This window comes from Myotis myotis, unplaced genomic scaffold (genome assembly GCF_014108235.1).
Source record: "Myotis myotis isolate mMyoMyo1 unplaced genomic scaffold, mMyoMyo1.p scaffold_m19_p_7, whole genome shotgun sequence".
In the NCBI taxonomy this organism is placed as follows: Eukaryota; Metazoa; Chordata; class Mammalia; order Chiroptera; family Vespertilionidae; genus Myotis; species Myotis myotis.
Window position 1 is genome coordinate 10,217,404 of NW_023416379.1, and position 18,788 is coordinate 10,236,191.

At 35.5% G+C, this 18,788-nt stretch overlaps 1 protein-coding gene across 7 annotated transcripts in view; it reads right to left on the minus strand.

The window, feature by feature from the left end:
* Window positions 1-18,788, minus strand: part of TAB2 (TGF-beta activated kinase 1 (MAP3K7) binding protein 2) — a 62,446-nt gene that overhangs the window by 11,496 nt on the left and 32,162 nt on the right. For all 7 annotated transcript variants that reach the window (XM_036316054.1, XM_036316058.1, XM_036316056.1 and 4 more), the window contains 2 exons: window positions 14,106-14,296; window positions 7,730-9,227 (listed from right to left, as the gene is read on the minus strand). In XM_036316054.1, the coding sequence (XP_036171947.1) occupies window positions 7,730-9,227; window positions 14,106-14,207 (1,600 nt within the window). In that variant the 5' untranslated portion in view covers window positions 14,208-14,296. The remainder of the gene's footprint in view (window positions 1-7,729; window positions 9,228-14,105; window positions 14,297-18,788) is intronic.

Sequence of the window (18,788 nt, forward strand, 5' to 3'; positions counted from 1 at the left end):
GAACATTTGATAAGAAAAAGATCTAGATAAACAATGGGAAAGACTAAATCTAGGTTAAGTGGAGATAACTGAGGAGAGAGCTGAGAACTTAAATTCTAATAAATATCATTAACAGATGTGAGACAATAATGTACCCATAAAACACAAATCTGCTATGAAAAAGGAGCTAGAGAACTAGGTATTAGAAATTTAAAAACATCACTGCTGAAATGAAAATTTCATATATAGATTAGAAAATTAATTGTAGAATGGAAAGACAAGTGGAATATATGAGGATATAACAATGCAAAATAAAAAAAAAGTTGGTCCAGAATTTTAAACAGCTGAATAAGTGAAGTTCTATAAAGAGACAACAGAGAGCTGAAACCAGTTTGGGTCAGTGGATAGAGCGTCGTCCTGCGGACTGAAAGGTCCCAGGTTCGATTCCCGTCAAGGGCATGTACCTGGGTTGCGGACACATCCCCAGTAGGAAATGTGCAGGAGGCAGCTGATCAATGTTTCTCTCTCATCAATGTTTCTAACTCTCTCTCTCTCTCTCTCCCTTCCTCCCTTCCTCTCTGTAAAAAATCAATAAAATATATTAAAAAAAAAAAAGAGAGAGAGAGACAACAGAGAAACTGGGAATCAGAATGGCTGAAGGGAGTTACCAGTTTTTAAACTGAGGGGGTCCACTGAAAGTGGGACAAGGGATTAAAAAAAAAAAGACTTCACCCAGACACATTGTGTCTATGTACAGAAGCAATGTATATAATGTGCATACAGAACATATATAAATGTATGCATACAAATATGTATAACTTGATAAAATGAAATATCCAATATAATGCTTGGGTAAAGACTATACTGCAGTTTCATTTGTGGTATTTGCATTGAACCACTATTTCAAGAGTTTACAGATCATTACACTGTATTTATAAATCATCATCACACAAAAAAATGGCAGCAGAGTAGGAGGATGCTGCACAGACATGCTCCCAGGAACAAGCTGGAATTACAACTGAAATACTGAAAGCCTTCCCGAATAATCAAAGGAAAACTCACAGGAGAGAACCCTGATACCCAAGGCCCGAAAGGGCTGGCCAGGTACCCACAGATGGCAAATGAAGTCCCGGAGAGATATCTCAGCTGTACGGGTGCCACTGAGAACTCTGGGATCTAATCCCGAAGCTGGGCTCCCCATTAGATAGCACCAAGCTGAAGAGGGTACCCACATAATATCTAGCTGTGAAAAGCCATGGGGTGCTGTCTGCCAGGGAGTGGCAGCTGAAAGTTCAGGCATCCTCTTAAAGGGCCAACGCACAAAAATTCCCTGTGGAGCCACCCACCCTGTGCTCTGGCAGAGGGAGGGTGAAATGGCCTGGAGCTGTGAGAGCAGAACCCAGGACTGGGGACTCGGGATAGAGCTCAGAAGGCAGACGCCCCAAGCTTCCTGGGCTGAGTCATTCCCTCATGCAGAGGAAGACATCTTTCCCACAGAGACCTCTGCCTTGCCTGGGGGGAAGACAGTCGACACACCCTATTGGAAAACACCTTGCCCTGAGGCCACTTAAGAGAATAAAAGTAACAATTAGGCTCCAGGCAGAAGCCACTGCCCCACCCTGTTGAAAAAACTCTCGCCTCATCTGGGGGCAATTCAACTCGGAATCCTAGTAGTCTGCAGTGTAGACAGAGGCAGTCTGTGGAGGCTTTGTCTGATCTAATTAGTCAGAAACAGCCTTTAACACCGCCCTGCACTAGAGATTGAGAAGTATAGAGGACCTACCTAAAACAGTCACAAACCCAGACAGACAACCAAAATGAGGAGACAAAGAACAACCCCCAAACGAAAGAACTAGCGAATTCTCCAGAAGAAGAGAAATGAAGCAGAGATAAGAAATTTATCTGAAACAGAGTTCAGAATAAAGTTCATTTCATTTCACATTTGGAAAAATTCAGCACTTTAGATTTTTCATTATCAAGTATATTTCTCAAACTTCAAGTTCCTTGAGGATAAAAATTGAATTTTTATATTAAACCTTGAAAATTATAGTCACTTGATGGATATCTATTATATGTAAAATAATGAAACAATTTGACTTTTAATAGATAATAGAGTAAAATTCTAATATTAAGTCCAAGAAATAGAAATATTGACAGAAAAGTTGAGATTTATATTAAAGTCTCCTATATTTAGTCTTAATATTTTTCACTTAGTAAGACAATACATTTTTGAGATATGGCAAGACTTTTAGGTTGCTGACATTGCAGAACAGTGGCTTTTTATATGCTTGTTCTAACAAGGAAATAAGTGACCTATTTAACATCTATCATACATTGCCTTCTTTGGTTTTCTAAACTTACTTATTATTTTAGACCAAATATAGTCTAAATAGACCAAATAGACCAAAAAAAAAAAAAAAAAAAGGAGAAATAACAGTAAAAAAATATTTAGTACCTTTTAGATCATCTTTCAGTCAAAACTAAAATTTAATAAAGATAATTTAAGCATGCAACTCCCTCTTGTGGTTGATAAGTTAAAAAACTAGGGCTCTCAAAGAACTCCAATAAGTTTGCTAGATGTTTTATATAGCAATTTTAGAAAACTTAGCCTTTACTAAACTTTTGTCAGTTTCTGATGAACAATGAAGATAAAGTTTTACTTAGCTTTATTTGTAATTAGAGAAACACACCTGAAGCTCTGAGTCTAGATGGTGTAAGCTTTACTAATTTTAGTCATTTAATAGTTTAAATAATGTCTAATTACTCCAGAAGCTAAAAAAAGAAAACGAAATGTGTATATTAACAACATACCTTTGCCATTGGAAAATGTACCAGCTATTTATAAATACAAAGATCTTAGGCCTTTTTTATTTTTATTGATTTCAGGAAGGGAGAAGGGAGAGAGAAACATCAATGATGAGAGAGAATCATGGATCAGCTGCCTCCTGCATGCCCCTTACTGGGGATCGAACCCACAACCTGGGCATGTGTCCCTGAGCAGAATCGAACCACAGGCCAATGCTCTATCCACTGAGCAAACTGGTTAGGGCTTAGGCCTTTTTTTTTTTTTTTAATTTGCCATTGGAAATGTAATAGGTACTTACTTCTTTTAGGTTTTTACCAGTCATGGTAAGTTCTATATGCTTAAGTCAGGTACATGTCTAAGTCATTGTAGCTAAAGAGGTACAATGTCAGCTTCTAAAATAAACAAAGATTATTCTAGAGTGTAACTGTTGACAGCAGGAATATCTGTTTTATAAGCCACTAATTACAGTCACTTGGTGACTGAGTTGCAAAGAATGTAGAGATGGCAATTATTCTAAAATAAAGCATCATGATGTTTCATCTATTTTGCCATTTTTAAGGTCAGTTTAAAAATCAGATCTTGTAACAGTTCTGCAAGTAGGCCCATAATTTGGGCAACAAACATAGAAAGAAGACTATGAGAAATGATGTTTAACCTCTATAATTATTTTTGAGAAGTTTCAATTATTTGCACAGCATTATTAGTAACAGGTGAACATAAGGCCTCTGATTGATAATACTTTGTTGGCATTCATTTGGATATCATTAAGAGCTGAAAGCAATCTGATAGCGTTAAGATACACTGTCCAAAACTTTTGTTTTAGAGAAAAAGAAAAATGGGGTCTAGACACACCAAAGCTCAGAGCCTCAAAGATGAACTGGATGAACCACTACAGGAACTGGGGATGTTTATAGTTAGAAAGGTTTATACTTTAAAAGGGAATATAGTGGCTATTTCAAGTTTTTGAAGAGATGCCATATGGAAGAGAAAAAGGCCAGTTGAAGGTTTTAAAGAAGTATTATAATTAAAAGAAAATATATACATAAGATTTTTGTTCTTTCCCCCCCACAATCTTGGAATGGAGAAGAGCTCTGTAAATAAGACATAAAACTAAACCCAGAAACCAGAAGAAAAAAAGGTTGATAAGCATAAATATATAAAAGTTAAAAAAAATGATAAAACAAATTTATTGACCAAGTTAAAATAACATTAGAAAAAATAGACTAGGCATTCTACAAAAAAAAAAGGCAAGTTCACAAAATAAGAAATACAAATGGCTTAAAAAATTAATACTTGAAAAGATGCTCAATCTTAATCATATTTACATATATTTTTTGTAATCTTCACTGGAGAACATGCTTGTATTGAGACTTTAGAGAGAGGAAAGGAGAGGGAGAGAGAGAGGAAAACATCGATGTGAGAAGTGAAACATCAAATGGCCACCTCCTGCACACACCCCAACCAGGAATCAAACCTGAAACCTGGGTATATGTCCACTGGGAATCGAACTCTGGACCCTTTGGTGCATGGGATGATACTCCAACCAACTGACCCACACCAACCAGGGCTTACTCATATTTAAAGATGTAAATGAAAAATAATAAAACAGGACATTTTTACCTACAGAATGATAAAAATGTATTTTTTTTTTAATTACTTACATAATGTGGGTGGGAGAGGGATGAAAGAAAAGTACCTTCTTAAAAATGATGCCAAATGTTCCCCATTTATAAATATGGGAGAAATAAGTATTGTACCACTTCATACTCTAGTAGAAGAATCTCTTTAGAGAGTCTCAAAATTAAAATTGGCAACATGTTCTGTGGTAGTCATGCCCTTCACCAAATATTTTTGGGACTCTGCCTTCTAGGTATAGTAATTCCCCCTAATCTGCAGTTTCACTTTCAGTTATCCTTGGTCAACAATGGCCTGAAAATATTAAATCACAAATTCCAGAAGTGAACAATTCATAAGTTTTAAATTGCACACTGTTCTGAGTAGCATGATGAAATCTTGCGCCATCCATGCCATGACCTCCCCACTCCCAACCTTGTTAATCACTTTTTGGTTATCAGATAAACTGTAGCATCTCAGTGCTGTGTTCAAATAACCCTCATTTTACTTACTAATTCCCATAGCACAGGAGTGGTGATGCTGGCCATTCAGATACATTCATATGTTCCAAAGAGAAGCCATAATTGAAAAGGTGAGTACAGTAAATAAGATATTGAGAGAGGGAGAGAGACCAAGACCACATTCATATAATTTTCATTACAGTATGTTGCTAACATTTCTCATCTATAATAATAAAAGCATAATATGCTAATTAGATCGGACAGCCAAACGACCTCCCGGACGTAGCCGTGGCTGCGAGGGCCAAACCCCTTGCATGAATTTTGTGCATTGGACCTCTAGTTTTATTGTGAATGTTGTTAATCACTTAATCTGCCTAACTTACAAGTTTAACTTTATTACAGATATGTATGTGTAAGTGAAACATATATATGGTTTGGTAATACCTGCAGTTTCAGGCATTCACTGGGGGTTTTAGAACATATTCTCCACGGAAAAGAGGGCACTACTGTATATAGAATTGAACCGCTCCATTCTGTCTGAATTAATGTGCCTATGTGACGTGTCTTAGCTAAAGAGTAACATGTGTTTGGGCAGAAGCTTAAGGAGTCAGTGTAGATTTGCTGTATTTCCTTTGTCTTGGAAACCTAGGGACTGAGTTTCCCTCATACTGGGTCCCTGAGTGAGGATGATAAAGAACAGAGCCCACCAGCTAATCTATAATGGCAAGTGAGCTAGAAATAAACCTTTGTTGTTTTGAAGACACAGTTTGTCAATGCAGCATAACCAAGCCTAAATGATACATCTATCAAAATAAAAAATACATATATCCTGTGACATAGCAGTTCCATTATGAGTAATATCTTCAGCCAACATACTTGGACAAGAACACAAATATGTATATATGTAATTTTTACTGCAGCAGTTTGTAAAAGCAAGATTTTAAGGTCTATCAAGAAAGGACTGGTTAGAGATTATATACAAAATACTATTGTGGCCATTTTTAAAGAAAACAGATCTACACTTGTTGACCTGGAATAGTCAAAGAAAAAAAAAAGATAAAGAAAAAGAGCAAAATACTATGTTCCATTTTTTAAAAGAGATGTTAATATACATATGCTTGATACATAATTTCAATTTCCAGCAGAATAGAAAATCAACTATTTGTGAATAGCTATTAGTTGTCTCTGGTGAGGGTAACTTTTCATTATAGAACCTTTTGTTTCTACATATACTTAATTAAAAATAAAAAAAGCCCACAAGTATATGTAGAAAAAATATTTGCGTGTAATAAAATTAAAATTGATTAATTCTAAAATTTATATGGAATAGTCAGAGATCCCAAACAGCCAAAATAATTTTGAAAAGGAACAAAGCACGACTTACACATCCCAATTTCAAAACTTACAAAGTAAGTAACAATAATCAAGACAGTGTAGTACCAGCATGGACATAAGAATAGACACATAGATCAAAAGTGAAATGAAAAAGAAAGTATTAAAATATCATTAAAAATGTTTATATATTTATATACTAGTAAGTAATTAAAAAAAAAACACATTGTAGTTTACCGTTAGATCAATACCACAGATGGATTTCTGTACAGGTATTAGAGAATAAGAAAACAGTTTTGGCAGCAACGTCAGTTTTATAAGAGCCTCTGGCTATTATAATGAAACACAGGAAGCAGGCCTTTCCACCCCCTCCAAGAAAACTGGTTTGAATGAGTTGCCAATATTACAAAAAGCATATTCTATGAATGGGAGAAAACACCGGAAAGTCTCCGAATACAATGAATGATAAAGTATTTATTGGTACTTTCCAGAAATTTAGAGACAGGTGGTATGAGTGAAAGAGAAAAGTGTAGATAGGTATCTGGCCAGTATTCTTATTACTGGTAAGCAGTTTGCATTTCAATATTTGTTCTTAATAGGTAAAATAAGACTCTTCTTCATATCTATAGATTTTAAGCTGAAATTTCTCTCTAAATTTTTTTTTTTTTCCCTACTCGGCACTCATTTTTGTCTCTGATTCCTGCAGTACTTTAAGGACTCAAAAGTAATTTTATTCCTTTGAGCTGGTGGTGGTAATGGAGGCAGACTTGGTGATGAGATGAGCAGGTTCCTGGTAAAAGTTTCATTAATTTACCTCTTTTTCTTCTGCTCATTCTATATCAGAGGGCATATCAAACAATGTATTTCTTATGAAACATAAATTAATATATATATTTAATTTATTACTATGCCAATATCAACTAATCTATTTCAGAAAAGGATACTAAAGTGAGACAGATTTAAAACTAACATTCTCATTGACAATTCCAAATAACAGGAAAGGTTGCATTAACTTTTTTTTTAAAGTGAGGCTGAAAGAGACAAATATTAAGAACAGAATTCAAATTTTTCTTTAAATTATTCTAGGACTCATAGCAATATAGACTTTGATATAAAATAAGATGAAGAACATGTATTAGAGAAATGAAGAGAATTCTCATCAAAGAAGACAGACTTACTATATTAGTCCACTAACTCTTATTAAAATGTTTTTATGAACTTTTATTTGCAGTAATTTTAAAGGGAAAGTAAGCATCACCATAGGTAAAACAGTAACTGAAAATGTGTTATAAACATTAAGAAAATAAATAAGAGTTGATTATTCTAAACATTTTACAACTCGATCATTCAAACTTCAAGTTATATACAATAACAAAACTGAAATTTAAAATTTATATGAATACTCGCAAAGGCTCTTAAAAGATCAAGTAAAAATGCTGATGCTCATTTCTGCAGTGAAATCAAATGTACAGCACTAAGCCTGGAATGGAAAATGATCCCCCTTCAGTATTATTATTATTATTATTATTATTATTACCTTGTGTGTAGGCAGCATCATCAGATCCCATACTCAACTTCCGTGCTTCACTTATTCTATCCACATGTGCTAAAGTAGGGTCCGTGAGGTGTTGTATATTCTCTGTTTCTACATAATGATCTGGATGATTTAGAAGATTTGTAAGTTCAAAGGTAGGGGATACAACCCCTGGTGAAACTGCAGGGGGTTTATTGGGAGAAACTGTAATTTTGAAAGTATATTTTGTATTGGGCTGAGTGACCACCACTCGAGGAGAAGTTGCAGAGTTATTGCCTATTGCTCGACTTTTGGGAGGGTGGTGATGAATAAAGGCAGGACCCATGCTCACTTGCCCAGACATATTCCTGGAGGCAGCAGATGCTCCAGAGTTTGTGGATATGAAGAGGGTAGGCTGATTCCGGATGACCTGGTCATCTCCTGTGGTGGCATTGGCTGAAATATAGACCTTCGGTTGACTACGGGACATCACCTCATCAGTATTTGGGGGACTGGCAGCTATGTAAACAGTGGGCTGATTTCTATTTAAGGTCTGACTGTTGACAGAAGAGGAACTGCTGGAAGTTCGAGGTCCAGAAGAACGCAATTTTGAAGAGCTGTTTCTTTGTGGAGGTTCAAGTTTGATTTCAATCTGGTTTTTTCGAGGTCCTGTTGAAATATTCTGAATGTTATATTGGCTATGGGCAGAAGACTGTGAGCTACCAGATGAATGAATTGTTGGTGGTTGTGGGGTGGTAGGTGAACTGATGGGCATGTAGACATGAGAGGTCTGGTGGCCTTGCTGATTTGGCTGCTGGGCTGAGGTATGTGACAAAGGATTAGAAGCAGGATAAGTAGTCCAGGGACCAGGTTGTGAAGGTTGATAGACTTGTTGCGAGTTCATGGGATTAAACTGAGATACCCAGCCAGAATGCTGTGTCTGTCGAGTTGTACCACTAGGAGTTGTAATGTAAGGCCTAATATAGATAGAATTTCCCTGTGGACTGTTAAGTACAGGTGGAGGTACACCATGTATGTGCAAAGATGTAGGAGTATTACGACCAGTCTGGATATTTGGGGCTAAAGTTACCATGATGGGATTAAATCTGGTAGTTGGTTGAGAAAAGTTAGATGTTCCTTTGCTGCCTAAGTGAAATCCAAGATGTGGTGCTGAATTTGAAGCACCAGATGTACTGGATATTCCAAAAACGTTAAAGCCTTGAGGAACGTGAGCTGGTGCTGTCTGTGGCTCCTGCTGAAATAGTTCATTATTGGACTGACCACCTTGAAGTTGTCCATCACTAATGCTGTGCGTTAGAGTCCTACTTCCATTCATTCTATTTCCTTCTCTTCCATGGTGGTAAACATTCTGTGACTGCAAGTCCAAGTTGAGAGAAGTCATGTGATTGCGTAGACCAGAAATTCCAGAATCATCTGAAAAATTCAACTCTCCTTCACCGTAAAGATACCGTGTACTCTCCTGAGAGAGAACTGCACAGCAGGCATCCAGGTTATTATTATTCTATAAAATAAAATAAAAACAGCTTGATGTTAAGAACCATAAGCTAATGTTTATGCTCATTACTAAAATATTACGTAATCAACAAATGTTAGTTAATAAAATTGTAAGATATATTTGAAACTAATTTGAGAAGAAATATTTTGATGCAAAGAGTTGAATTAAAAATCCTTATTACCAATATAATGGAAACGTTCTCTAATTAGCAATAGCTAAGTGAACCAAGTCTTTATTTTATAGTAAAATGAACTCATGCAAATAAAATAAAACTACAACCTAATTAAAAATACAATTTGAGTGCTGATCATTAAGCATATACTACTGTATGATTAAATATTTTACATCTTTAAGTGCTACAGAAATCCTTTTAAAATCACCTTTCAAAAAATTTGTAGTACTTAAATAAATAAAAAACAACCCCAAAACACATATATAAGTGAAATGTCAGCTCCAGATTGCCTCCAGAGTAACTGAGTTTATTATCTGTCTTTAGGTAGCACCATAGGAAGATCACTCCAGAAAAATAAGAAACAAAGCAAAACAAAAACCAACCAGATTTTTTTCTAAAGAATCCTCAGAAGAGACTAATCACTATTCACAAATTATCCATAAACATATTTATTAAACACCCACAATACGCACAGAACCTTGTCTGAGATTGTAGAAGACTCAATGACTTATAAAACCCAACTTTTCCCTAGAAGAGTTTGCAACCAGATTAGAGAGACAAACCAAGCATGGGCTTTTGAAAAGGTAACATTAAAATGTTGAGTATTTGCCAAATAATAAGTGGTACTGAAATTCAACAGAGAGTAAAATTGTAGGCTACTGCAGAATATGTAGGCATGGTTAGTATGTAGGCATGGTTAGTTTTTGCACAAAAGAGGCAGGATAAATAAATAATTTCTCTGTACTGGTTTGTAGAGTAATGAATTGGTACCCCTGCAACCTCCAAAGGTGACTAAGATTTTTTTGTATCATTATAAACTCCTGTGTCTTTAACATTCTGATGTGTGTAACTGGTTGTTTTCATTATTCCCTATTTCCAGGCTAGCAGGAATAACTTCAAATTGCTTCCCATGTACATTGACATGAACCCAGTAGTTTTCAAAGCTCCCTTGCTTTCCAACATGAAAAAATGTTCAGCTCACCTTGTACACTCTATACCCTAGAGACCTGGAATCAACTATTTCTCAAGTAAGCCCTTACTACTTTTACTGGGAAACTGTAGAGGATTTCTTTTAAGTGTATCAGAACAGGTGGGATGAGTTTTTTAAAGGTTGAGTATCATTACTTTTTTGTATACATACAAATCTGCAATCTTTTCAAAGCTACGAAAGAACCGGAATCACAATTCCAGTTCCTTTTTCATTCTTCCCCAAGCTTCGTGTACAGATATGGAGATTATAGATAGTAATCAAAGTATACATTATGATCATCCTTCTCAAACTCTTATTCATTTACTCTTTCAACCAGTATCTACTGAGCACCCATTAGGCAAGTAGAAAGGGATACAATCACTACTCTTCAAGATCTCACAGTCCAGTGGAGGAGATTAATGTGTACACAAATATAATACAGAATGGTAGGTGTTTTAACAGAAATATGGATAAAGACTACAGGTGGAGGTCATCTAAGAAGGCATCAACTAAGGATATGCTACTCAAATACTAAGTTTTACAAAAAAAGAATGAACACTACTTAATGCATTACTCTGAAAAGAAATAGCAATTTTAAACTTACAGATTCAATCATATTAATAGTGAAAAATTCAGTTAAAAAAATCAAAGTACCAACTATGCTATATTTTCATACTATTCTAAGATTTATCACCAAACATCAATCAATTTTAAAGATATGAACTACGCCTACTGATAATATAGCTATCTTAGAAACTCCAGAGCACAAGGAAGTGATGTGAGTAGTTCCAGAAACAGGGATCTGAGCAGTAAATAAAGTTCAGAAGAGAACAGAGGATAGACCCTTATGTTCTCCTAAGAAGCATGATGTTTAAGAAGAAAAGTGCCAGTGGCGCATGATCCTGTAACTACTTATTTCTTATATTTTGTATATTATGTTTTTTTTTTTTCCATCTAGAAAAGTTCTAAACCAGTACATTATAAAGGGGATCTGATCTCTCCAGAGAAAGGACAGATACCAACACAATTGAGAAAGGGAGAGCAGCTTCCAAAGAAAGGCTGTCACTAAATAAGATTTATACTACATTTAGATGTCGCTTAATTTACCTTTACAATTTAAAATTATTTCTCCAAATTTGGGAAGACTTACACTCTAGTTGTATCCCCCGAGTTGCCCTCCCTGTTCCTTTCTTATTAAATTTCTTGTCCCATCAGCTAAACAGCACATTACTGGGATGCCCAGAATGATTTATAACTGAATATGAAAGAGTATATCGTCTGCCTCATGGGTATCTGGCAAGCAAAACAGAGTTCATGTTGTAGGAAGGTTTGATTTGTAAAATCAGATTAACACAGTGAAGGTGATATCTGACTCGTTTCCTCTTGCCCACTATCGGTAACAGTTTTTTTATTAATTGTGTTTTTAACCCTACCAGCATTTCTTCATGCAAACATGGGCAAATATATAAACATGTATATATTTATTCCCCCTGCTCTCATCTATATATACTGATCTGTTTTCTTAGCTTAATACACCCTCCTGAAGATTATACTGTAAGAGTAATACAGTTCTTTATTTTTTGAAAATATTTTAAATAGAATGTCAACTATAATTGAAAATTAAAAACATAAAAACAGAAAATATTTTAAATAATATTACAAAAGGTTCTATGCTTTAGTCCCAGTTAAGGTACTTCAAAATCTCTATAGCTGTGCTATTGGGAAACTGTTCTAAACAGTTTTTTCAATATTAACTCTTATAAAATTTTACTGCAGATCCTATAGTATTTTTCTGTGACTCATGGAACATTCTCAGCATCGTCTTATTTTATCACAAAATTATATTTGAAAAATTAGGAAGAGGTACCTGGGTTCTAGGGGAGACACCTTCCCCCACTATTTCTGCTCCTCCTTATACTTGCTTTAATCTCTGACTCCATTCTTAATACGACCCCTACTAATTGCTTTACCTGTAGTATCATATTTAATACTCTGTGAAGTTTTTTTATTCCCATTGTACAGTTGAGAAAAATGAGGATCAGAGAAGTTAAATACTCCTAGTAACTGTCAAAAACTTGAACTCAAACCTGTTTATCACCAAAACATATGCTATTTATTGTTTTTAAAATTTATTTTTACTTATTTCCTTACAGCTTTGCTGACGTATGATTAACAAATAAAAATTGTACATATTCAGGTTGTACAATATGATTTTTTAAAGATATACTATGCAATGATTTCATGTATTTACATATTGTGAAAGTACCACAATCAATTTAATTAACACATCCATCACTTCAGAGAGTCAACTTTTTTTTTGTGTGTGGTGAGAACATGCAAGATCTACTCTTTGGGCATTATAGTATTAAAACATTTTCAACACTATATTATTTAAAGAGCTAGGCATATTCAGATAATTCCAACAGAGGATGACTACAGCATAGGGTGTGAGGAGGAAAGACTGGGCTAGAGATCAGGCTGCAGAAGAAGGCAAATTCCAGATCACAGACCTAGTTATTCCCCAGTCAAGATGTGAACTTTATTCTGAAGATACGAGGAACAATAACAAGGTTTAAGCAGGTAAATCATGTGCTAAAATCAGCATTTAGAAAGACACTTTGGCAAAAGTTGAGGAGGATGGATGGGAGATACCAAACAAGGTTAGAGTAAAGGCAGGCACACACCAATTACATGTACGAATAAAAGGTAATAAGGGTGGCCCGGCTGGTTGTGGCTCAGTGGTTGAGCATCGAGCTATGAACCAGGAGGTCATAGTCAAATTCCCGGTCAGGGCACATGCCTGGGTTTCTGGTTCAATCCCCAATGTGGGGGGTGCAGGAGGCAGCTGATCAATGATTCTCTCTCATCATTGATATTTCTCTCTCTCCCTCCTCTCCCCCCCTTCTTCTCTGAAATCACTAAAAATATTAAAAAAGAAGGTAATAAGGGTGTGAACAAAATGAAGTCACTTAATATCAAATACAAATACAGAGTCTTTAAAATTTTCATACAAATTCAAACTTTAAAAATAATTTGTCAAGAGTAAATGTTTAAATCTAAATTACTCTTTTATCTCTATTTGAACTGAAAAATCGTTTTGACAGATTTCCAGTTTAATCAAATGAGAAGGCACAATATCACTAAATATTTAGAAGTATGGATTTCTGAAATTGTGCATACTAATAAAATATAACAATTTATTAGCTGTTTAGTGATATTAATTGGAAAACTTAGATTAATTTAAAAATATAAAGACAAACTTTTTTCTTTAGAATTGGGTTGTTAGAGTTTGTCAAGTCAATTCCTTCATTTTTATAGATAACAAAACTCAAGTACAAAGAAGGCATAGTACTTGCCAAATATGCTTGGGGTATCTATTTAGGATTAGAACCCAAGAGTGAGTTTCGACTCCTATTTAATGATTTTTCTCACTTTCACATTTCGACCTGGTAAAATAGGAGGGGAAAGAGTAAAGCAAGCTCATAGTAAGTATAAGCCATGTACCAATGCTTACTGGGATCTCATTTCATCCTCACAACTACTTTACAAGGTAGGTATTGTCCATTTTACAGATGGGACAGAGACTAAATAACTAGTTAAAGGCCACATAACTATAAGACACCAAAGCTCATCTCTTTTCATCATAGCACATTAATGCCAACAAGAAGATTAGAGTTTTCTTCCAATGTTTAACAAAATACCAGGTTTGTATTAATAGATTCAGAAATCATTGAACACTGACCTGTAACATGCACCTGGATACAACAACTTCAGGTACTTCAGGGAATTTTTGTCGCAGGTCATGTAAAACCTGAAAATCAATTTGGTGGCTTCCTTGGGCCATTCGTATATTGCCCGATCAGGACTACTTATACAGTAGGCAGTTCTAGGCCTTAGTGGAAATAGTACTCATCTCTTCTGTCCACGCATTTTCTGTGAAAGAAAGAAAAAAAAAATTTAATGAGAACTGATTATAGAATGAATATTGTTGTGGATTTAAAATTTCAATACTAAAGGGTATTGTGCTCTAGTACTTATTTAATATAAATTATAAAAATATTATTGAGTCTTACAATGCTTTCCACATAAGTTATACTATTTTTTTCAGTTTTTAACTCCTGATGGCAAGCTACTGTGCCCACAGGTATTTAAAAAAGAAATCATTGTCCAGGTAGTCTTCCCTCATTCTTTCAAAAGGGGAAAGTGACTACCTTTACTTATTTTAAAAATATATATATTTTATTGATTTTTTACAGAGAGGGACAGAGAATTAGAAACATTGATGATGAGAGAGAAACATCGATCAGTTGCCTCCTGCACACCCCCTACTGGGGATGTGCCTGCAACCAAGGTACATGCCCTTGACTGGAATCGAACCTGGGACCCTTTAGTTTGCAGGCCTACGATGCTCTATCCACTGAGCCAAACCAGTTAGGGCTGATTTTTTTTCTTAATGATTAGAGGATGGCCTGAGGAGAGTAATTCTCATTTATTCTACATAAAATTAAGAACCTGAAAAACTTTGGTCCTACAAATAACTTTGCATGTTTTGCTTAAAAAATTACCTATAACCCAATACACTTGATATTTTCTGTTAATTTTCAGATAGACTTAATCCTCAAGTGTAATCAATTCATTCTCAGGTGCTTAGAAGCACTTTATTCTGTGTTTCCATTAAATCAGTATTTAAAAAATAGTAATGCTTGGCCTCAACTCCAGAGATTCTGATTTAATTGGTTGGGGAGGAGCCTGTGCATGTAAGTTTTTTAAAGTTCCTCAAGTGATTCTAATGTGTGGCCAAAGTTGAGAACTGTCTACCTTATTTTTATTCCTAATGTAAACCACGTTGATTCTTATTTAAGCCTCTCTGGGATATAAATAGTATATAAGTTTATTAAACTAAAATAGCATATTAAAATATTTACAATCATGGCATTTGCTTAATAATTAAAATACATTTCATTTTAGGATAAATTTAACAGAAAGACAGTCTCTTTAAAACAAATTTCTTATCTGTAGCATTTCTTTTAACCTCATTAACATAACCTTAAAAAAATACAGGTCTGTAAACTCCATGAATATAGAAATTAGGTCTCTTCGATTCATTATTGTAAATCTAGCACTTTGTAGACAGTTTTCAGCGTTAACAGTTGATATTAAACTATTTTTTAGTAAATTTAGTTATGACAGAATTCCTGAGTCCACAACAGAATAAGTCACTTAGAGAGCATGCACAGTACAGCCCTTCAGATTTTTATTATCATCTGATTAAATTTTACTTAATTCTATGTGACTAGCTTGGTTACATATTAGGTGAAAGCACTGTCAAACCAAGTTATTTGCAATATAAATTTCCAAAATCTATTTCTATGTAAGACACATACACACACAATTTCAGCACTGAAAGTGTTTCTACAAAAGGGCTGCAGGAGAAAAGCACTGAAAGTTAGGAAATGATATTTAAAAATAATTTAAGGGGTGCTGCTCATCTTGAGAAAGCTACCCCTGACTTTACTCTGCCCCTTCCCTCCTCTGGACTAAAACTCCTGGAAAGGGTTGTTTATACTTAATCATCTTCATTTCCTTCCTCCTAATCTCTTATAAGTCTATCCCAATCGGGGTTTCATAGCCTTTCCCGCACTGAAACTATACTTATCAAAGCTGTCACAGACCTTTGGATTTTCAAACTAAAGGTCAGTCCTCAGTCTTCATCTTACAGACTTCTCCTCAGTCACTCCCTCATTCTTTAAACAATTTCTTTACTTGACTTTCAAGATTTATACTCTTCTGGTTTTCATCCTACCCAATGGTAGCTCCTTCTCAGTTTTTTCAGATTCTCTTTCTTTTCTTGACATCTAAATGTTGGTGGGCTAGGGAATTCAGGTCTAGGGTTTCTTTTCAACTATACCTACACTCCTCTTCAAGGTAATCTCATCCAAACACACTGCTTTAAACAGAGGCTTTGCAAATTTGAATCTCCAACTGCAAGGGAGCTCTCACCCTGGAGTCCCAGACTAATATGGCCTGCTGCCTGCCTGACATATCTCCTTCTGTATATCCAAAATTCTGTGTCCAAAATCAAATTCTTAATATCCCCCCATCCAAACCAATCCTTTCCCAGTCTTTTTCATCTAAGCAAATAGTACCATCATTCATACAGTTGCTCCTCCTCTAACATCCCATATCTAATCCATCATCAAATCATGTTAGAAATATCTGCAAAAAAAAAAAAAAAAATTCTGAATCTGAATTTCCCCATCTCTGTTACTGCTTCTGTCCAAGCCATCATAATTCACCTAGATCAGCGGTTCTCAACCTGTGGGATGCGACCCCTTTTGGGGTCGAACAACCCTTTCACAGGGGTCACCTAAGACCATCGGAAAACACATATATAATTACATATTGTTTTGTGATTAATCACTATGCTTTAATTATGTTCAATTTGTAACAATGAAATTGGGGGTCACCACAATATGAGGAACAGTATTAAAGGGTCATGGCACTAGGAAGGTTGAGAACCACTGACCTAGATTGAAAGCAAAGGTCTCCTAACTGGTATCTTCCCTGCTTCACTCTTTGTTCTACATGCATCCCCCACTCTACTGAGGGGTGTGATCTTTGTAAAAATTAAGTCAATCATTCTCCCTGCTCAAAATCCTACAACACACAGCTCCTGGCTAACTACCAGCCCTCAAACTTCATCTCCTACCATTCTCCGTGTTCCCTCAGTTCTGAACTGAGCCTTTGGTTCTTTGACTTCTCAAAGAAGCCAATCTCATCTCTCCCTTAGGCTTTTGGACTGGCTGTTCCTTGTGTCTGGGATATTTTCCCCTCGGATTGCTTACATGGGTCCTTCTCTTACCTCATGAAGATCTCTAACCAAATGTCACTTCCTCAGAAACAGCTTCCCTGACCAATCTATCTAAAATAATGCCACACTTGTCTACCAACCCATCACATTCTTATACTCTTTTTCTTCATAGCATTTATCGATACATGACATATACTTATTATCTATCTAGATATCTCCAAAATGTTAGTTGCACAGGATTAAGAACTTTGAAGCTTATTGCTGTCTCCCCAGGATCTAGGTCAAAGAAGCAACATTTTGATGAAATGAAGGTTTTACTGTTTGATTTCTTCAAATTCCTTTGTTTCACGACATTTCTAATGATCTAGATATTTGCTGTTCCCAGAAGCAAATATCTAGAGGGAGAAGCTTATCCAGAGGACGAAGCAAATACATTTTCAGTCTAATTCAGGAACATTTTATTATTTAAAAGAGGATAAATCATGAAAATAAATTTCAACTTATTTCATTATTAAAACATATACAGAAAGCTCTAAAATTCTTTAAAAAACTATCACACTTGCTTTTCTTTTTCTCATAAAGACTATCAAGTATACAAATGAAGAAACTGTTCAAATTTATTTGGGGGTTTCACTTTCTGCAATGGCTAAGTAGCTCCTACTAGACCAACTCTCTCACCAAGAACAACTATAAACAATAGACAAAGTATAAAAAGCAACTACTTGAAGGCAGAAAGCAGAAACAGCAATGGGGTGGTGGTGGTGGTGGTGGTGGTGGTGCTAGGGATGGGGAGAAGAGAGTCAGTACTTAGGAGAGAGTACAGCATGGGGTGACTTTCCATTTTTAAAAATAGCTGGCCCCAGTTGGTTCGGGTAGATAAAACCTAGACAGAAAACCTGCAACCTTACTCGCTTACTGAAACAAAGGACAGACTTTGACATAACCACAACAGCTGAAAACTAGTGAGTAAATCACAGAAAGAACAGAAGCACCAAATTCTACATATTCTATCTACACACATCTCTGATCCCCACATTACACATATGTGAGTGATTCCAAGCAGCCAGGCTAAGGCTAAAATAACAAAACTGAGATTTCAGTGTATAGTTGAGTTCAGCCAAGTTAACTAAAACAGACAAGCAAGCAAACAAAACAACCAACCAAATATCAATACTAATTGGAGGAACACAATAGAATTCAGTCTTTACTGTGTGTCATTCATAATGCCCTTGCTCTCCAGGCCACAGAAACCCACGGGTTAAATACACATTCACATTTAGGTAACAATTTTAACTCGCCCACTATTTTATCTTTTGTCTGCCTCCTTCTGCTACCAGATCTGATGCCGGCCATCTCAGTTTATCTTGCTATCAATTTTTTCATCTTTTTCACATCATTCAAAAACAGAAATTAAAAGGTGGTATGGTACATTATGGAAAATTGTAGAGAACAGAGCAAGAAAAAGGTAGGGCCCAAATCATGAAGTGCTTTATAGGTCATTAAAATTTGGAGGTTTTACTTTCAGAGTAATGGGAAGCCACTTGAAGGATTTAAGCTCAGAAGTAGGGAAGGTGACATGATTGAAAAATTACGTATATTTGGAGAACGGCTGGC